The sequence below is a fragment of the Coregonus lavaretus genome, assembly GCF_964263955.1.
Source record: "Coregonus lavaretus genome assembly, chromosome: 22".
Taxonomy (NCBI): Eukaryota; Metazoa; Chordata; class Actinopteri; order Salmoniformes; family Salmonidae; genus Coregonus; species Coregonus lavaretus.
The window spans coordinates 45,126,109-45,148,018 of record NC_140009.1 but is presented as its reverse complement, the minus strand read 5'-3'; the positions used below and the strand labels follow the sequence as shown (position 1 = coordinate 45,148,018).

Below are 21,910 nucleotides of genomic sequence, written 5' to 3'. Positions count from 1 at the left end.
TATAAGTATTACTTACTAAAGAATTTCTAAATAAAACGGATTAAATGGATTTTAACACACTTATGTGAAACCCTATACCATAATCTTCTACCGGGGTAACTGGCACCCCTGGGGGCAGTTACCCCGGTACTTTAAAAAAATGCCCCTTTTCTAAAAACAACATTTCATGAAATAACTAAAAAACTGTCAACTGTAGTCATTTATTTCACTTTATAGTTTATTCGCTTAAGCATGACCTTCATCCACATACAATTATTTTCTTCAAATGTTGCTTTTTTTGTGTCAGCAATTAGACATTGTTCTTAGGGGGGTGGCTAGTTACCCCCTAGAACCCTCCTGGCTAAACAAGCACTTAGTAGTGGGGATGTTGATGAGTTTCAATGAGCAAGGCAGAGGCAAAAAGCCTGATATGGACAGTGATGGTACAGAGATGGCAGAAGCAGTGGAATAGAGATACTAAGGGCAGGCATTTATTTCAAGTACAGAGGAAAGTTGGGGAGGGGAGGATGGCAGGAAGGGACAGAAGAGAGGAGGCTATTTTTACAAAGTTAAGGGTGGGACACAGCCGGCTGAATAAGACTTTAAATGTGATAGGAAAGCATCCAACAGGAAAGTGTGACGATTGCCAGGAAACAGAGACCGTGGAGCAATACATTTACATTTACATCATTTAGCAGACGCTCTTATCCAGATCGACTTACAAATTGTATTGATACTGTGTGGGCAGTATGAGAGGGGAAAGAGAAAGGCTGAGATCATGAGGGAGAAGGAGATACAGGACATTAGTTTAAATAGTATATTGAGTAGAACGTCATTAGATACAGTCTCAAATATTTCATATTTTTTAAGAGAAAGGCTGGCAGACAGGATTTAGTTTCTCCCTGTCTCTGGCCTACACTCCAGTACAGTAGGGCGCGGTAATGCACCATAACGTTGGATACCAACCGCCGATAAACCCCACCGAAGAAGAAGCGGCCATTTTGTTAGACGTTTGAAGGCAAGGGAGATTAGCGTACGCCATTCATATATTTTTTTTACCCTCACAAATTGGAGGTGTGATTACACCGGTTCTTATACTTTATCAAGGATAATTTATTTCGCTAACAGGGTCGACCTCGTTTTTAAAGCAGTAAAGAAGATAGGCCAATATTTGTTTATCATATGCGTTTGAGCTCTTGCTAGCCATTCATGTTGCAAGCGTGTGCGGCGTTTATTAGCCAGCAACATAGGGCCCTTTCAGCTCTCATGGCCACCATCTATCGATTTTTTTTAAACAGACGTCTGTCCCGTGAACGCACAAATTAGCTATACTTGTTGCCGTTCAGTCAGCTTGTTTTACCTAAATTAGATTAGAAACTCATTGGAATATCGCTTTGGCTTTGTTGGCTGGCTTGCTAATAATCGACACAACCCCGCGTGCGCCATCAGCTTTCAACGTGAATTAGCCATTAGCTAGCTTGCTACGTCCTAATCTAACTCCGAGACCATGGCGGAGTTGTACATTCGCGTGGCAGAGGATGAAAACGAAGAGCCAATGGAGATTCCATCTGAGGATGATGGGACGGTTTTGCTGTCAACAGTAGCAGCTCAGTTTCCCGGAGCGTGCGGCCTACGTTACAGGAACCCTGTGTCTCAGTGCATGCGAGGCGTCCGTCTAGTTGAGGGTATCTTGCATGCACCTGAGAATGACTGGGGTAGTCTGGTGTACGTCGTCAACTACCCAAAAGGTAAGATGTGTTTTCGTTTATAGGCAACGTTAGTAGATAGCTCGCCAAATGAAGCTGCATGGTTGCTGTTACCTGTACTAGCTAGTTACTTGCTAACGTTAGCTACCTACTATACCAATATGTAAGTTGAGTCTAACGATACCCCCTTGGTCCAAGGACCTTAAGTTATTTTCAGAGGTAGACTCGCTCTGGCAGCCAAAACAGCCAAATACTCCATCTAAACTTGAATCGATTCTCAATTGTGATACGGTTCTATAAATACAAAGCCCTTTACTTTCACAACGCATCTAAATAATTATTCGCAAAATACAAACTCATAACTGGCTTTATTACAATTACAACCGACAGTATTTTTCAGTGACAACACGTTTATGGCGTCGTCCTTCCTTTACATACAGGTGTTCGGACCATGCTAGGTAAGTAATTAGCACAAGTGGTTCCTCTGTCTCCGGTCTGTCTTCCGTAAACACGCACTTTAATGGAACATTGCGATATGGCCGTGTGGGAACACTAACCCTATAAAGGTGTGTATCAATTTAACGTTTATTTTATTTTATTATTATTTCTGCTGATATGAAGGCTAATGGCCTTATCCTTCCAAAACCGTACCTCAGGCAATGCGTGTTAATGTTCAGACCGAGCATCAGGGCTCTTAACAAAATTCCCCAGACTCGGTCTGTACTGTAACTCAGTCATTATCAAGGGCTAACTAGCAACATAGCTATGATTGTGTAACGTTACAAAGTTGATGCACAAAAAGTTAAAGATATGGGCCTTAATTCCTCACACTTAATGCCTTCTTCCATTACACACAGACAAATATTTTGTATAACTAACCAAAGATCAGGGCCGGGCTGCACATTAGGCAGCTGCCTATGGCTGCAGATTGATGATGGCGGCATTTTTTGAGTTAAACTGACCAAGATGCACCTCCAACAACACATAAAACCTCACATTATTCAGCCCCAAAACAATGACAATTTCTCTCAACCAGTGGCATATGGGCTTTTTAGGTGAGCACTGATGCCGCCCTGTGATAAGCCTTGGCCACTTTGTCAAAGGCAGGGGCTCAAAATATTTTGCTTGTCCATTCCTAGTGCGCCTCTGTTGGAGAGATGCACAACTGCAGCACTCCACCAACGTTCCATTAAAATAATAATCTAACATACAGTGGGGGAAAAAAGTATTTAGTCAGCCACCAATTGTGCAAGTTCTCCCACTTAAAAAGATGAGAGGCCTGTAATTTTCATCATAGGTACACGTCAACTATGACAGACAAAATTAGAAGAAAAATAATCCAGAAAATCACATTGTAGGATTTTTTATGAATTTATTTGCAAATTATGGCTGGAAAATAAGTATTTGGTCAATAACAAGTTTCTCAATACTTTTATATACCATTTGTTGGCAATGACACAGGTCAAACGTTTTCTGTAAGTCTTCACAAGGTTTTCACACACTGTTGCTGGTATTTTGGCCCATTCCTCCATGCAGATCTCCTCTAGAGCAGTGATGTTTTGGGGCTGTCGCTGGGCAACACGGACTTTCAACTCCCTCCAAAGATTTTCTATGGGGTTGAGATCTGGAGACTGGCTAGGCCACTCCAGGACCTTGAAATGCTTCTTACGTAGCCACTCCTTCGTTGCCCGGGCGGTGTGTTTGGAATCATTGTCATGCTGAAAGACCCAGCCACGTTTCATCTTCAATGCCCTTGCTGATGGAAGGAGTTTTTCACTCAAAATCTCACAATACATGGCCCCATTCATTCTTTCCTTTACACAGATCAGTCGTCCTGGTCCCTTTGCAGAAAAACGGCCCCAAAGCATGATGTTTCCACCCCCATGCTTCACAGTAGGTATGGTGTTCTTTGGATGCAACTCAGCATTCTTTGTCCTCCAAACACGACGAGTTGAGTTTTTACCAAAAAGTTCTATTTTGGTTTCATCTGACCATATGACATTCTCCCAATCCTCTTCTGTATCATCCAAATGCACTCTAGCAAACTTCAGACGGGCCTGGACATGTACTGGCTTAAGCAGGGGGACACGTCTGGCACTGCAGGATTTGAGTCCCTGGCGGCGTAGTGTGTTACTGATGGTAGGCTTTGTTATTTTGGTCCCAGCTCTCTGCAGGTCATTCACTAGGTCCCCCCGTGTGGTTCTGGGATTTTTGCTCACCGTTCTTGTGATCATTTTGACCCCACGGGGTGAGATCTTGCATGGAGCCCCAGATCGAGGGAGATTTTCAGTGGTCATGTCTTCCATTTCCTAATAATTGCTCCCACAGTTGATTTCTTCAAACCAAGCTGCTTACCTATTGCAGATTCAGTCTTCCCAGCCTGGTGCAGGTCTACAATTTTGTTTCTGGTGTCCTTTGACAGCTCTTTGGTCTTGGCCATAGTGGAGTTTGGAGTGTGACTGTTTGAGGTTGTGGACAGGTGTCTTTTATACTGATAACAAGTTCAAACAGGTGCCATTAATACAGGTAACGAGTGGAGGACAGAGGAGCCTCTTAAAGAAGAAGTTACAGGTCTGTGAGAGCCAGAAATCTTGCTTGTTTGTAGGTGACCAAATACTTATTTTCCACCATAATTTGCATATAAATTCATTAAAAATCCTACAATGTGATTTTCTGGATTTTTTTCCCTCAATTTGTCTGTCATAGTTGACGTGTACCTATGATGAAAATTACAGGCCTCTCTCATCTTTTTAAGTGGGAGAACTTGCACAATTGGTGGCTGACTAAATACTTTTTTCCCCCCACTGTAAATCATGTAGCAGATATAGCCAGGGTAAAACATGAGCCATTCACAATAATTAAAACAAAATGTCAAGGAAACTATGCTATTACACCACTTTTTATCATTACCGCATGTCAGAGGCATGACAAATGAGTGAATGGACTTAAACGGGAGGTATAGCCTACGCTGAAATGCGATGTGGTTCACTGAGAAGTGACATTTTGCCAAGGCAGAGATGAGTGGCCGATACAGAAACGCCCGCAGTCCACAGCGGACGCAGAAATTTGCCAAATTTGTCATAATACTTTTTGGTGTTTTGTGTAACATACGTCTCTTTCCATTCACTACTGTTTGGAGGCTGAAAATATGTTGGATGAACGTGTGCGGGTAGCCTATGAAGGAGCCCTTTGAAGTGATTGACAATCAGATGTAGGGTTGGGCGGTTTCCAGATTTTCATATTTTCATACCGTCCTTCTCTCATTCCGGGATTTGCGGTATTACTGGCTTAGTACACAAGGGGGTGCAAAAAAAACGCACAAAGTCCATTGGGCATCTGTTAACAGAATGCTAACAAAATTTGTGAATTTTGATGAAGGCTGCTAGCTAAATATGCTAGAGAGCGCAAACGAAAATAAATGAATTGCAAAAACAGGCAATCCAGCTCATAAAGTTATACAAGTACCGAATGACATTTTTGATGAGTTTGGACATTTACAAGCGAACATGAATGAGAGACATTGTGCAAAGTAACAAAGTTTTGACGCATGCTTGTCTGCTCTGAAGCATCATGTGTACACGCTGTGTCTGTCCGGAGTCGCTAGGACAACGGGGCTGCCTGCTCTGCATGGAGAAGAGGGGGGAAGAGCAAAACGGGTGGAGAATGGAGAAGAGAAAAAAGGCAAGGAAATCAAGATGGTGGTAGCTGTACAGATAACTCCTCCAATGGGCTTTGACTTCTCAAACACTGCAGAAAGCTTATACAATATGATGCCCCATCACCTTTTTACTTCAGTAACTTACTTAGATGACTAGCAAGTTAAACTTTATGCAAAAAGACCTTGCTTTTTCATTGTACTCTCATTTACTAATTTACTGTGGCTGCCAGCCAAATAGCGTTGCACTTCTGTTGTCATCTGATGAAAATTTATCTGCAGAATGTTGCACTAATGTGTTTTCTTTGAAGGAAAACTATAGTTGCACCTCCCTGATCACTCGATTGAAGCAAAAATAACCTGTTGACTTTCAATATAAAACGCGACCCCTGTCAATACACAGCTGGACTCAACTGCTCCCGCTTTCACCCGTTGTGCTATTTACAAACAAATACGTGACTCGCTCAAACATTCTGGGGAACTATGGTAAACTTCATGATGTTTGAGATCCTATTGGCACGCAAGAGCATTTATTTTCATATTTCCGTTATGGAACGCGTACTCTTAAGTGCTCGTATACAATAACTAAATTCACCCTTGAACTCCTAAACAACACAATTTTTAGAGACTTTGGCAAAGGGTAAAGTCTACAAAATGCAGTCAACTCTGTTACACATTCTAGTTTTGGAAACAGATCTGTATGAAGATCAAATGTTTCATTGACGAGAAGATTAGCACTGGGCTTCCTCTCATCACCATATTTGGTAGTGAGTGGAAACGCCAACCGATGCTTCAGATTTATACAGTGCATTAGGAAAGTATTCAGACCCCTTGACTTTTTCAAAATTGTTACATTACAGCCTTGTTCTAAAATGGATTAAAAACTGTTTTATCAATCTACACCCAATACCCAATAATGACGAAGCAAAAACAGGTTTTTAGAATATATATATATATATATACTGCTCAAAAAAATTAAGGGAACACTAAAATAACACATCCTAGATCTGAATGAATGAAATAATCTTATTAAATACTTTTTTCTTTACATAGTTGAATGTGCTGACAACAAAATCACACACATTATCAATGGAAATCAAATTTATCAACCCATGGAGGTCTGGATTTACATTTACATTTACATTTTAGTCATTTAGCAGACGCTCTTATCCAGAGCGACTTACAGGAGCAATTAGGGTTAAGTGCCTTGCTCAAGGGCACATCGACAGATCTTTCACCTAGTCGGCTCGGGGATTAGAACCAGCGACCTTTCGGTTACTGGCACAACGCTCTTAACCACTAAGCTACCTGCCGCCCCAGATTTGGAGTCACCCTCAAAATTAAAGTGGAAAACCACACTACAGGCTGATCCAGCTTTGATGTAATGTCCTTAAAACAAGTCAAAATGAGGCTCAGTAGTGTGTGTGGCATCCACGTGCCTGTATGACCTCCCTACAATGGCTGGGCATGCTCCTGATGAGGTGGCGGATGGTCTCCTGAGGGATCTCCTCCCAGACCTGGACTAAAGCATCCGCCAACTCCTGGACAGTCTGTGGTGCAACGTGGCGTTGGTGGATGGAGCGAGACATGATGTCCCAGATGTGCTCAATTGGATTCAGGTCTGGGGAACGGGCGGGCCAGTCCATAGCATCAATGCCTTCCTCTTGCAGGAACTGCTGACACTCCAGCCACATGAGGTCTAGCATTGTCTTGCATTAGGAGGAACCCAGGGCCAACCGCACCAGCATATGGTCTCACAAGGGGTCTGAGGATCTCATCTCGGTACCGAATGGCAGTCAGGCTACCTCTGGCGAGCACATGGAGGGCTGTGCGGCCCCCCAAAGAAATGCCACCCCACACCATGACTGACCCACTGCCAAACCAGTCATGCTGGAGGATGTTGCAGGCAGCAGAACGTTCTCCACGGCGTCTCCAGACTCTGTCATGTGCTCAGTGTGAACCTGCTTTTATCTGTGAAGAACACAGGGCGCCAGTGGCGAATTTGCCAATCTTGGTGTTCTCTGGCAAATGCCAAACATCCTGCACGGTGTTGGGCTGTAAGCACAACCCCCACCTGTGGACGTCGGGCCCTCATACCACCCTCATAGAGTCTGTTTGACTGTTTGAGCAGACATGCACATTTGTGGCCTGCTGGAGGTCATTTTACAGGGCACTGGCAGTGCTCCTCCTTGCACAAAGGCGGAGGTAGCAGTCCTGCTGCTGGGTTGTTGCCCTCCTACGGCCTCCTCCACGTCTCCTGATGTACTGGCCTGTCTCCTGGTAGCGCCTCCATGCTCTGGACACTACGCTGACAGACACAGCAAACCTTCTTGCCACAGCTCGCATTGATGTTCCATCCTGGATGAGCTGCACTACCTGAGCCACTTGTGTGGGTTGTAGACTCCGTCTCATGCTACCACTATAGTGAAAGCACCGCCAGCATTCAAAAGTGACCAAAACATCAGCCAGGAAGCATAGGAACTGAGAAGTGGTCTGTGGTCACCACCTGCAAAACCAGTCCTTTATTGGGGGTGTCTTGCTAATTGCCTATAATTTCCACCTGTTGTCTATTCCATTTGCACAACAGCATGTGACATGTATTGTCAATCAGTGTTGCTTCCTAATTGGACAGTTTGATTTCACAGAAGTGTGATTGACTTGGAGTTACATTGTGTTGTTTAAGTGTTCCCTTTATTTTTTTGAGCAGTGTATATACATGTACCAGTCAAATGTTTGGACACCTACTCATTCCAGGGTTTTTCTTTTCTTTTGACTATTTTCTACATTGTAGAATAATAGTGAAGACATCAAAACTATGAAATAAACATTTACATTTTCGTCATTTAGCAGACGCTCTTATCCAGAGCGACTTACAAATTGGTGCATTCACCTTATGATAGCCAGTGGGACAACCACTTTACAATTAGTATTCCTTAAAGAGGTGGGGTTTCAAGTGTCTCCGGAAGGTGGTGAGTGACTCCGCTGTCCTGGCGTGAGGGAGCTTGTTCCACCATTGGGGTGCCAGAGCAGCGAACAGTTTTGACTGGGCTGAGTGGGAACTGTGCTTCCGCAGAGGTAGGGGAGCCAGCAGGCCAGAGGTGGATGAACGTAGTGCCCTCGTTTTGGGTGTAGGGACTGATCAGAGCCTGAAGGTACGGAGGTGCCGTTCCCCTCACAGCTCCGTAGGCAAGCACCATGGTCTTGTAGCAGATGCGAGCTTCAACTGGAAGCCAGTGGGGTGACGTGAGAGAACTTGGGAAGGTTGAACACCAGACGGCTGCGGCGTTCTGGATGAGTTGTAGGGGTTTAATGGCACAGGCAGGGAGCCCAGCCAATAGCGAGTTGCAGTAATCCAGACGGGAGATGACAAGTACCTGGATTAGGAACTGTGCTGCTTTCTGTGTAAGGTAGGGTCGTACTCTGCGAATGTTGTAGAGCATGAACCTGCAGGATCGGGTCACCGCTTTGATGTTAGCGGAGAACGACAGGGTGTTGTCCAGGGTCACGCCAAGGCTCTTTGCACTCTGGGAGGAGGACACAACGGAGTTGTCAACCGTGATGGCGAAATCATGGAACGGGCAGTCCTTCCCCGGGAGGAAGAGCAGCTCTGTCTTGCCGAGGTTCAGCTTGAGGTGGTGATCCGTCATCCACACTGATATGTCTGCCAGACATGCAGAGATGCGATTCGCCACCTGGTTATCAGAAGGGGGAAAGGAGAAGATTAATTGTGTGTCGTCTGCGTAGCAATGATAGGAGAGGCCATGTGAGGATATGACAGAGCCAAGTGACTTGGTGTATAGGGAGAATAGGAGAGGGCCTAGAACTGAGCCCTGGGGGACACCAGTGGTGAGAGCACGTGGTGCGGAGACAGATTCTCGCCACGCCACCTGGTAGGAGCGACCTGTCAGGTAGGACGCAATCCAAGAGTGAGCCGAGATGCCTAACTCGGAGAGGGTGGAGAGGAGGATCTAATGGTTCACAGTATCAAAGGCAGCAGATAGGTCTAGAAGGACGAGAGCAGAGGAGAGAGAGTTAGCATTAGCAGTGCGGAGAGCCTCCATGACACAGAGAAGAGCAGTCTCAGTTGAATGACCAGTCTTGAAACCTGACTGGTTTGGATCAAGAAGGTCATTCTGAGAGAGATAGCAAGAGAGTTGGCTAAAGACGGCACGCTCAAGAGTTTTGGAGAGAAAAGAAAGAAGGGATACTGGTCTGTAGTTGTTGACATCGGCGGGATCGAGTGTAGGTTTTTTGAGGAGTGGTGCAACTCTCGCTCTCTTGAAGACAGAAGGGACATAGCCAGCGGTCAAGGATGAGTTGATGAGCGAGGTGAGGTAAGGGAGAAGGTCTCCGGGAAATGGTCTGGAGAAGAGAGGAGGGGGTAGGGTCAAGCGGGCAGGTTGTTGGGCGGCCGGCCGTCACAAGTCGCAAGATTTCATCTGGAGAGCGAGGGGAGAAAGAAGTGAAAGCATAGGGTAGGGCAGTGTGAGCAGGACCAGCTGTGTCATTTGACTTAACAAATGAGGATCGGATGTCATCAACCTTCTTTTCAAAATGGTTGACGAAGTCATCCACAGAGAGGGAGGAGGGGGTGGCAAAGAGCTTCCTAGGGTTAGAGGCAGATGCTTGGAATTTAGAGTGGTAGAAAGTGGCTTTAGCAGCAGAAACAGAGGAATAAAATGTAGAGAGGAGGGAGTGAAAAGATGCCAGGGAGACTAGACTCCGCAGGGAGTCTAGTTTTCCTCCATTTCTGCTCGGCTGCCCGGAGCCCTGTTCTGTGAGCTCGCAATGAGTCGTCAAGCCACGGAGCAGGAGGGAAGGACCTGTAGTAACCAAAAAAGTGTTAAACAAATCGAAATATATTTTATATTTGAGATTCTTCAAAGTAGCCACCCTTTTCCTTGATGACAGCTTTGCACACTCTTGGCATTCTCTCAACCAGCTTCATGAGGTAGTCACCTGGAATGGATTTCAATTAACAGGTTTGCCTTGTTAAAAGTTAATTTGTGAAATTTCTTTCCTCCTTAATGCGTTTGTGCCAATCAGTTGTGTTGTGACAAGGTAGGGGTGGTATACAGAAGATAGCCCAATTTGGTAAAAGACCAAGTCCATATTATGGCAAGATTAGCTCCAGGATCACAGTCAAACGTATATAGCAGATTCTGTAGAATTTTTTGGTATTTCCCATGCATGCTTGCGTTCAGTTCGTTCATTTTACCAAACATGTCTGTTACATTGGCAAGGAGACACTTTTTTTTATTTTCATTACACAGAAAGTCAAGTCAGTTTTTTACATCCATTGCAAGTTCCTCTCTCAATTAGAAAAATATTTCCAACACTCTCCCTCGATAACCACCAAGCCTCGGTGTGAAATAGAACATTGTCATGCTCTGATCATATACAGTGGGGGAAAAAAGTATTTAGTCAGCCACCAATTGTGCAAGTTCTCCCACTTAAAAAGATGAGAGAGGCCTGTAATTTTCATCATAGGTACACGTCAACTATGACAGACAAATTGAGAGAGAAAAATCCAGAAAATCACATTGTAGGACTTTTAATGAACACGGAAACATGGCTCTCTCGGGATATACTGTCTGAGTCGGTCCAGCCAGTTGGGTTCTCTGTTCATTGCGCAGACAGTAATAAGTCTAGCTGACGCAATGCTATTTTCTGGATTTTTGACCATTTTTGTTCTTTCTTTGGCCTCCCATCGATTTAGTCACCCTAATTGTGGCCATCCTACAAGGGTACAAATTCCAATAACTATTGAACAGATTACGACAGAGACATTAGATTTGGACCGTTGGTATCTACACAATTATCATATTTTACCTATTGGTCAAAATATGTTTTTGGGGCCTCCTGAGTGGCGCAGCGGTCTAAGGCACTGCATCGCAGAGCATGAGGCGTCCCTACAGACCCGGGTTTGATCCCAGGCTGTGTCACATCGCGCTCTAGCGACTGCGATTTATATACTTTATCAATGCCAAATAGGGTGCTTATTTAATGCCAAGCTAAACCGAGACAGCAATCTTGAAGTCGAAGTGATTTTGAAGTTGATTAGCTTCCCACATCGCCATTTGAAATATTCTGATTTATAATTAAATAATATGCCGTGGCAAATATTTGTATACTTGCCAATGTAACCTACAACATTATCCCAATTTGATATGCTGCTACAATGTATTCACACCCATATGAGATAAAATGGAATGTTCTCATGTTTTGGTTGCAGAGAAAAAGCACATCTCACAGCTGTTTTTACCAAAGCCTGGAATCAATAGTTATTACTTTTGGGGGGATTCTAATAAGGCTACAATGTTTGGTTTATTGTTTGAACAGTCGCTGAGATAAAATGTATTTATCAATGCAAAATAGGTTACTTTGATGCATAGCCTATAGACCAGATCAAGGAACCAAGCGAGCTGCCATGGCTACGCAAGGAATGATATGCCGCGTTACAATTTTCATGTGGTACGGGAGTACGTAGAAGGTCGGAGCGCAGGACAACGACATTGCTACACTCAATAGGGTCCGTCTCTATAGGGTATACTAGCTAGATCTACCAAACATTTATATTTCTTAGCTAGTTTGTTTAGGCCAATGACCAAGTATTTTAACATTGTTCATCCTCTTGATTTTGTCTTAACACTGTATCATAATGTCATACAACATTTTGCATTCCTGTGTCAGATAACAAAAGGAAAATGGATGAAATGGATGCTGCCTCTGCGGTTAAAATGAAGCGGGGTATCGAGAAAACATCAGACCTCATTATCCTTGGGTTGCCTTGGAAAACATCTGAGCAAGATTTGAAAGACTACTTCGCCACTTTTGGAGAAGTCATCATGGTGCAGGTAACCCAACCTAATCAACATTTTGTTTAATGTGGTCCTCTGTAGCTCAGCTGGTAGAGCACGGCGCTTGTAACGCCAAGGTAGTGGGTTCGATCCCCGGGACCACCCATACACAAAAATGTATGCACGAATGACTGTAAGTCGCTTTGGATAAAAGCGTCTGCTAAATGGCATATTATTATTATTATTATTATTATTAATGGTTGATGTACTTCATGGAGGTAGCATGCATGTCAATAATCATACCTCTCTCGCTCTCTCTCTGCGCGCGCAGGTCAAAAGAGATGTTAAGACTGGGAACTCAAAGGGTTTTGGCTTTGTTCGGTTCACTGAGTACGAGACTCAATCCAAAGTGATTTCTCAGCGACACATGATTGACGGAAGATGGTGTGACTGCAAACTACCCAACTCTAAGGTATTTAATCAATGTTTGAGTACCCGCTTATTTGAATCCTTTCCTCTAAAGTCTCGATTTTGTTAGATTCACAGTTCAGGTAAAATACTTAAGGGCTTTCACTCTTATTGTCATGATAGGCAGGTCCCGATGAGCCCATGCGCAGCCGTAAAATATTTGTTGGCCGCTGCACAGAGGACATAACCACTGATGAGCTCCGGCAGTTCTTCATGCAGTATGGTGAGGTCACCGACGTCTTCATTCCCAAACCCTTCCGAGCGTTCGCCTTTGTCACTTTCGCAGACGACCAGGTATGTTTTCCTATGGCCGTTGATCAACCTGTTGGGTCAAGACTTTTGAAGTGGTGCGCAGATTATACTCTGTTTGGTTTGCTTGTTGAATCATCTCCTCCACCCGCCCCCCTCTCTGTCTAGGTTGCCTCAGCCCTGTGTGGAGAGGACCTGATCATCAAGGGCGTCAGTGTGCATATCTCCAACGCCGAGCCTAAGCACAATAATAGTAGGCAAATGATGGATCGTGGTGCCGGTGGGTTCGGGGGCCAGGGCTATGGCGGTGGTCGTGGAGGGCTAGGGAGCAGTGGCAGTAGCGGGGTGAATTTCGGGGGGCTTAGCCTTAACCCAGCCATGATGGCCGCCGCTCTGCAGAGCAGCTGGGGCATGATGGGTATGCTGGCTAACCAGCAAGGTCAGACCAATGCGGCAGGCACCACCGCCGCCGGGCAGACCAGTGCCAACCGAGATCAGAGCCAGGCCTATAGCTCTAGCAGCACCAGTTACAGCAGCCCCAGCTCAGCTAGTCTAGGGTGGGCTGCAGGCACCAACTCTGCCTCCAGCAGTGGGTTCAGCTCTGGCTTTGGGACCTCTATGGAGTCAAAGTCATCAGGTTGGGGAATGTAGAAAGCTTTGATTTAAAGTCCTATTTCTAGATTAATCTGGTAAGTATTTTGAGGGGCAAGAAAGAGTTAGTCATATCTTATCTCCCTGCTATTTAAAACTATATTGCCTTTCATTTTGTTAAAGACATTTGAATATTCATATGTTTGTGTGTGTGACTAATTATGTAGGAAATGAGTGCACAGAGTGGTTGAAGTGTATAGTTCTTTAGTGGTAAACTGCTACACTACCTGTCATTTTTTGTTTTTCTTGAGAAAAAGTTATTTTGTATTAGACATGAGATGACTCTGCATGCTAAGTAGGTATTTCTGAGATGCACGAGTATCACGAAAGCCCCCCTCAACCACCTGTATGTGATTAAATGGTCTTGAATTGGGCTTGAGGTTTAATCTCAATGCAGTTGATGGTATCTTTTTTGTTTGCCGTTTTATGGAAACGCCTTCATGAAAATCTCTTCAACAGTTAACCAACTCTTTTCGAATTTCCCGGGAAGAAGCCCCTCGTTGGCAGTAATGTTCGACCGAACTCAGTATCAGTACCCCTCTTCCCATGTGTAAATGCTTTGCCATCAAAAGACACAGCTTCACTCTGCATATACTGTGTTAGACGGTGGGTGTTGTCTTTTTTCTCCCCTTTTCATGGATCTAAAAATCTTGTCAGCTTCATCACTTGAGAACAATGCGATTGGTAGTGGCCAAAGAGTGAGAGACTGAGTGCGCGAACGGGGGAAAAGAAGTGTGAAAAGGACTGGTTGTGCGATGCTAAAGAGCCAGTTGTCTGCGAGAGTTGTGAAGAACCTGTGGCTTTGTGCGAGTGTGAAAGGAAGAAGTGTGTTCCATATGACCATCAAAAGGACATTCATCGCATCTTGAGATCCCTAAGGTCTCCTTTCTCTATTTCTATCAAGCTTAATCTTAAGCACAGTGGAATGTTTAGCGCTAAGAATATTTGTATCCTTTCTTGCTGTCTGATTTGATGTGAATGCTGTAGGGTGTGTGTGCTTTATTTTCTCCTTGTTCCTACACCTGTGTGAAAATGTGACCTGCTGTTGGTGGTTGTCTGTGTTGAGAGCACTGGGGGAGATTGGAGGATTGTGTGACGTTGCACGTGAACTCAGTGTGTCTTAAGAGGGTGAAGTGGCGAGCGTTTGACGAGTCCCTATTGACATTTTGTGTTAAGTGTTTTTGAATGCATTTTATATGTTTTGTGAATCAAAGGGAATTCTCAAATAAAACTAAATTTGACTAGGTATGTTGCGTACCTGACAGTGATCTTTTTTTTTGGGGGGGGGGCTGTTACTATTAATTGAACTGCCAACACTCTAATTTGCATGTATAGGGACCTGGACACTGCCTGCCCAGGTTTACATCAGAACCCCAGAGTGAAGTCAGTTATCGGGAAGCTGAAGACTGGAGTTTGATGCACTGTTGGTTGGGGGCAGGCAACAAGCCAACAGTGGAGATGCTGCAGAATGCCTTATGCCTGAAAAGGGACTTCTTCACCTCACTAACAAGACCCCTTGGACCACCCCCATTTGAAATTTAAAACTGACCATTCTCAATTGGGCAGAGGTATTCGGTTTATACCTTCAAATGAGAATCTTAAAAGCAGGGCAAAATGTCATTTATTTAACTAATCGCCTGCAATTAAGTGGTGTTTTATTTGTATGTTTTTTTAAGACATTACCTTATTTTAAATCTTGCTTTCGAAAGATTTAATTTTGTCGTTAAATTATGCTTTGTCACAATACAGCCATTGGTTATTGTAATTGGAAATGCAAAGAAAAGGCTTTTATTTTAAATATTCTGTAGATCCCTCTTTGATTTGGGGAATGACTTGAGTCAATTTTACAGGGTTTTGGATCATTTATGATTGAACTCGCCAGCAGGAATTGTATTGCTTGTGTACTGATATTGAACTCTTTATTTTTAGTTATTTAAAGTGTAAAATAGTGTAACATTTTGAATCATTTGTTGTAATTCTCCATTTAGACAAGCTTCTATCGTCTATCAGCAGCCAGCACCATATTTGGTGCCTGGTCAGAAATTACTGTTGCCAAGTTCGCATTCTCATTTGAGGCAGTGTGGCAATATTAGATCAATATCTTTTATAGATCAACTCAATTTGTTGAATTTAGATTTAGGGCTCGACTCAATCCGTATCGTGGGAGTTCAGCACGATTGAAATTGAAAGGCAATGTTCCCGCGTTCGCAGAAACTGCGTTCATGGTAAAACACTGCATAAGTCAGCTTAATCAGAAATTACCTTTACATTTCAATTGTGCTTGAATCCAGCCCTTAGCCAGGCTCACACTCCTGATCTCCTAACCCCTCCCCTCCCCCTCTTCATGGACTAAAGAGCAATGGATTTGTACAATTGGTTAGTCTAGTTCAGTGTTCCTCGTTCTTGGGTAACAGTGAACATTGTCATCCCTACCTGTGCTATAACACCTCATTGAACTACTCAATAAAACCGCACTTGGGTAAATGGGTAACAGTGAACATTGTCATCCCTACCTGTGCTATAACACCTCATTGAACTACTCAATAAAACCGCACTTGGGTAAATTGAGTGAAGGAATGATTGGTTATGACAACATGCACTAAATCAGAGCATAGTTATTGTGAACAATAAAAACAGAAGGATATGTGAATTGAATTGTGACTAGTGCACTTAGCATGAATTGTACATTGATAATGTGTTTGAGGTTTCCATCCATGCTAACATTTTTGCATAATTTGTGCTCCTTCACAGGCGGTTCTGGCTGATGAACGGTCTCCATAGCTGATAGAAATGTTAGTAGCATCATTGTGGATGATATTCCTTCTCGATTTCTAACTGTACTAATAAGGAAGAGGAGGGCAGGCTTATTCATTGTCCCTGAACTGCTTGAAGTGTTCACAGGCGGTTCTGCGATAGACTAGCCAGAAATGTCTGGGAACGTCCTGTTGTGGTTCAAAACGTTTTGACAAATTTTGCATTGTCCTGCTCACTACGACGAGAGTTTGCGTCTTACACAGCATCGAGTTCTACAGCAGACTGGACTTGATTTCCACAGAATCACTTGCTAGCTAGCGGAACCATTGGGGAAAAGCTAGCTACAATTCGCCAATAAATATACTTTCTACTGAGCACTACATTACGTGATGTAAATACAAACATGAATTGTTATCAACTAGTAATTTTGCCCTTGTAGAACTTGGAAGACAGCGGCTAGAGGTCCGTGTATGGAGGTTCTGAGTACTGCTGTTTTTCTTATTGCACCCACCTGGTGTCTCAGCTCTACCAGTCCGTGATGGGAAGAATGGAAATATATGTTCCTTTTTATCTGATAATTGTATTTTTAATATAAACCAATCAGGGTTTAGGCCTGGGCATAGTACTACCACAGCAACCACGCTAGTTGTTAATGATCTTGTCAATGCCTTGGATGCTAAAAGAGCTGTGCTGCCTTGTTTATTGATCTGTCAAAGGAGTTCAACACTGTTGATCATTCTGTTTTGCTGAAGAAGTTATCAAGAATAGGCCTGGGATATACATCCTGTTTATGGTTTCAGAATTATCTTAGCGACAGAACTCAGGCCATCTTGACAGATGCTGTCGCTAAGATCATGCTAGGTCACGAAATGTTGACCCTGAGGACCTGCATATTTGCGCTACAAATGGAGCCCAAATTGAGCTTGTTTCTCAATATAAGTACCTGGGTGTCTGGATTGATGACAAGTTGTCCTTCGTAACGCATATAGAAAATCTGACTAAGAAGCTAAGAGAGTTTTTTTAAATATTGAAATAAATCATGCCTCAGTATTGAAAATAGGAGAAAGATTGTTCAAACAATGCTTCTCACTGTATTGGATTTTGATGATATTGTTTACATGCATGCGGGAACCTCTGTTTTGAAACCCTTGGGGATGCAGTCTAGCATTCCGCAATACGTTTTATCACAGGGGACAATTTTAGGACTGTTCAACACTGTATACAAATGTGGGATGGACCTCTCTGTCTGTAAGAAGAGAGCTGCATTCTCTTTTATTACAGAAACTCCCTTCATTAATTAAGTTAAGAATCATAAGTTACCAAACCCGTTCTCAGGAATGGATAACACTAGAGATCCCTTCAGTCTCCACAGATTTGGGAAAATCTGCGTTTTGTTCTTTTGTCCCTAATTTGTGGAATAATCTGCAGAGTTCACTGCAGTTGGGTGTGCTGGTGCCACGCAGGCAGTTCAAACTATTGACTGAGGACCTCTATGTAGTTGAATGTGATTGCTTTTATTAAATATGTTTATTTTGGTTTATTGTGTATACAGGGCTCTCTTGTAAAATAGATTTTTAATCTCAATGTGACTCCCTGTTTAAATAAAGGTTAAATAAAATAAGTAAATAAAATTACAATGGTAGCAGGCCAATCCTTCTCCTGGAGGTATGCTGGCTTCTGTTCCAGCCCAGCACTAACACACCCAATTCATCTTATCAAACCTAATGAGTTGATCATGTGTATTATTGCTGGGCTGGAATAGAATGCACACCCAGTAGATCAGGGAGTGGAGCAAGGTTGGCCACCTCTGGTAATGCTTTAGTAATAACAGCTTACTTACTAAGATGTCTAACATTTACAAACAAGTTAGAATAAAATGAACAAAATCTATTTTCATTAAACTTGTATTAATTGTTAACTTAAAAACATTGAAGATGAATGAACATTGACACTAGTTCATCACAGATCACAATTCTGCAATAAAAAGGTGTGAAGGGGATCTGCCACTTATTTGTCTTTTTCCGTGTTGCTTCCTCAAATTAACATTACCTTTTTATCCAGTTGTGAGCTCTCCAATGGGTTTTATTTGATTGTCACAGTCTCAGGATATCGGCCTTGTGAACCCATTTTGCAGCTTCACATAATGGCATGCATCGCCAATGCAGCCATAGGCCTACAGTATGATGGCAGAACTGGCCTAATGGGCATGTACAATCAATGTCCCCTTGTCAATGTACATCTGAAGCAGAGTATAGCTAAACTCACAAATTAGCATATTGATGAGCTAGAAAAATGTTCTCAATTTAAAATGATACCAGTAGATAATGTACAGTGCATTCGGAAAGTATTCAGACCCTTTTTTTTTGCATTTTGTTACATTACAGCCTTACTCTAAAATGTATAAAAATAAACTCAATGCACTGTACAAGTTGAGAATGACACATACTAATTTTCACAAAGTCTGCTGCCTCAGTTTTGATGATGGCAATTTGCATATACTCCAGAATGTCATGAGTGATCAGATGAATTGCAATTAATTGCAAAGTCCCTCTTTGCCATGAAAATGAACTTAATCCCCAAAAAACATTTCCACTGCATCTCAGCCCTGCCACAAAAGGACCAGCTGCCATCATGTCAGTGATTCTCTCGTTAACACAGGTGAGATTGTTGACGAGGACAAGGCTGGAGATCACTCTGTCATGCTGATTGAGTAAGAATAACAGACTGGAAGCTTTAAAAGGAGGGTGGTGCTTGAAATCATTGTTCTTCCTCTGTTAACCATGATTACCTGCAAGGAAACACGTGCCGTCATCATTGCTTTGCACAAAAGGGGCTTCACAGGCAAGGATATTGCTGCTAGTAAGATTGCACCTAAATCAACCATTTATCGGATCATCAAGAACTTCAAGGAGAGAGGTTCAATTGTTGTGAAGAAGGCTTCAGGGCTCCCAAGAAAGTCCAGCAAGCGCCAGGACCGTCTCCTAAAGTTGATTCAGCTGCGGGATCGGGGCACCACCAGTGCAGAGCTTGCTCAGGAATGGCAGCAGGCAGGTGAGAGTGCATCTGCATGCACAGTGAGGCGAAGAGTTTTAGAGGATGGCCTGGTGTCAAGAAAGGGCAGCAAAGAAGCCACTTCTCTCCAGGAAAAACATCAGGGACAGACTGATATTCTGCAAAAGGTACAGGGATTGGACTGCTGAGGACTGGGGTAAAGTCATTTTCTCTAATGAATCCCCTTTCTGATTGTTTGGGGCATCCGGAAAACACCTTGTCTGGAGAAGACAAGGTGAGCGCTACCATCAGTCCTGTGTCATGCCAACAGTAAAGCATCCTGAGACCATTCATGTGTGGGGTTGCTTCTCAGCCAAGGGAGTGGGCTCACTCACAATTTTGCTTAAGAACACTGCCATGAATAAAGAATGGTACCAACACATCCTCCGAGAGCAACTTCTCCCAACCATCCAAGAACAGTTTGGTGACGACCAATGCCTTTTCCAGCATGATGATGGAGCACCTTGCCGTAAGGCAAAAGTGATAACTAAGTGGCTCGGGGAACAAAACATCGACATTTTGGGTCCATGGCCAGGAAACTCCCCAGACATTAATCCCATTGAGAACTTGTGGTCAATCCTCAAGAGGCGGGTGGACAAACAAAAACCCACAAATTCGGACAAACTCGAAGCATTGATTACGCAAGAATGGGCTGCCATCAGTCAGGATGTGGCCCAGAAGTTAATTGACAGCATGCCAGGGCGGATTGCAGAGGTTTTGAAAAAGATATGTCAACACTGCAAATATTGACTCTTTGCATAAACTTTGTAATTGTCAATAAAAGGCTTTGACAGTTATGGAATGCTTGTAATTATACTACAGTATACCATAGTAACATCTGACAAAAATCTCTCATAACACTGAAGCAGCGAACTTTGTGAAGACCAATACTTGTGTTATTCTCAAAACTTTTGACCACGACTGTTACACACAATACCCCATAATGACAAAGCGAAAAAAGGTTTTTATACCTTTTTGCGTTTTTATATACACTACTGGTCAAAAGTTTTAGAACACATACTCATTCAAGTGTTTTTCTTTATTTTTTTTACTATTTTCTACATTGTAGAATAATAGTGAAGACATCAAAACTATGAAATAACACATATGGAATCATGTAGTAACCAAAAAAAGTGTTAAACAAATCGAAATATATTTTATATTTGAGATTCTTCAAATAGCCACCCTTTGCCTTGATGACAACTTTTTTTCAGCGGCAGGGAGACTCATCAGGATCGAGGGAAAGATGAACGAGCAAAGTACAGAGATCGTTGATGAAAACCTGCTCCAGAGCGCTCAGACTGGGGCGAAGGTTCACCTTCCAACAGGACAATGACCCTAAGCACACAGCCAAAAAAAATGCAGGAGTGGCTTTGGGACAAGTCTCTGAATGTGCTTGAGTGGCCCTGCCAGAGCCCAGACTTGAAGCCAAACAAACATCTCTGGACACCTGAAAATAGTTGTGCAGCGACGCTCCCCATCCAACCTGAGCTTGAGAGGATCTGCAGAGAGGAATGGGGAAAAACTCCCCAAATACAGGTGTGCCAAGCTTGTAGCGTCATACCAAAGAAAACTTGAGGCTGTAATCACTTCCAAAGGTGCTTCAACAAAGTACTGAGTAAATGGTCTGAATACTTATGTAAATCTGATATTTCAGTGTTTGTATTTTTAATACATTTGCAAAAGTTTGTATAAACCTGTTTTTGTTTTGTCATTATGGGGTATTGTGGGTAGATTGATGAGGGAAAAAAACAATTGAATCCATTTTAGAATAAGGCTCTAACGTAACAATCTGGAAAAAGTAAAGGGGTCTGAATACTTTCCAAATGCACTGTATATGAGGCTAACCATAAGCAATATTTTCTACATTATTTTTCTGACATGAAATTGTTTATTGCAAATCCAACCCTTGTATTCTAGGTACAGAACTGTAAATAAAAATAAGGAGCTGGCAATTTGCAGGCTAATTAAAAATGTCAAAAAGGAAAATAATGTGGCGTGGGGAATATTGTAATTCTACTTGTTTATTTGCTAAGAATGATTTTAGAATACAGAGAAAATCAGAAGGTCAATGGCATGGAGGAGGATTCCAGAGATGATGGTGGGTAAAGAGAGATTTGCACAACGTTTGCAAGTCAAAGCCACTATTTCCAAAGTACCCATTTATGTCCAAGTAGGCCTATGTACTTTACAGGAAGTGAGCAAAATTATCAATGTCATGACACAAGTATAATGAGTCATAAGCTATAATATGAGAATCATAATGTTAAGATACCATAATCCAATTGGTAGCATATTACATGGGAAATTCATGCTTAGTGTATTATTTACAATGTTATAATGCGTGTTACTGGTGATTTCTATTCTTTGGTGGGCAAATTCCATAATTTAATTCACAAATAGTGGCTTTGATCAGTTTTGAGGTTTAGGTTGCTTGATGTTCATTGCGAGCAGACAGCACAAGCAAACATTGTTGTCCAAATCTCTCTAACCACCATCAACACCAACAATCTCTGCAATCCTGCTCCATGCCATTGACCTTATGATTTTTGTCTCTTTATTCTAGCAAAGCAATATCATATAGAATTGGAAAACCA

At 42.8% G+C, this 21,910-nt stretch overlaps 1 protein-coding gene across 2 annotated transcripts; it reads left to right on the top strand.

The window, feature by feature from the left end:
* The first annotated feature begins 962 nt into the window (after nucleotides 1-962).
* Nucleotides 963-14,754, top strand: LOC311149997 (TAR DNA-binding protein 43-like). Of its 2 annotated transcripts, XM_084187231.1 has the most exons (6): nucleotides 986-1,727; nucleotides 12,034-12,197; nucleotides 12,472-12,612; nucleotides 12,732-12,902; nucleotides 13,026-13,110; nucleotides 13,968-14,153. In XM_084187231.1, the coding sequence occupies exons 1-6, from the start codon at nucleotides 1,487-1,489 to the stop codon at nucleotides 14,060-14,062; spliced, it is 897 nt and encodes a 298-aa protein (XP_084043357.1). In that variant the 5' UTR covers nucleotides 986-1,486; the 3' UTR covers nucleotides 14,063-14,153. The 2 variants fall into 2 exon arrangements, with proteins under 2 accessions (XP_084043356.1, XP_084043357.1); XM_084187230.1 differs by having other exon boundaries at nucleotides 963-1,727; nucleotides 13,026-14,754.
* Nucleotides 14,755-21,910: the final 7,156 nt, after the last annotated feature.

Excerpts from the sequence above, each read along its gene's own strand:
- LOC311149997 (XM_084187230.1), top strand. The coding sequence starts at position 1,487 with ATGGCGGAGTTGTACATTCGCGTGGCAGAGGATGAAAACGAAGAGCCA. Across the intron at positions 1,728-12,033 it reads CGTCGTCAACTACCCAAAAG|ATAACAAAAGGAAAATGGAT; the intron begins GTAAGATGTGTT and ends TTCCTGTGTCAG. Across the intron at positions 12,613-12,731 it reads GCAAACTACCCAACTCTAAG|GCAGGTCCCGATGAGCCCAT; the intron begins GTATTTAATCAA and ends TTGTCATGATAG.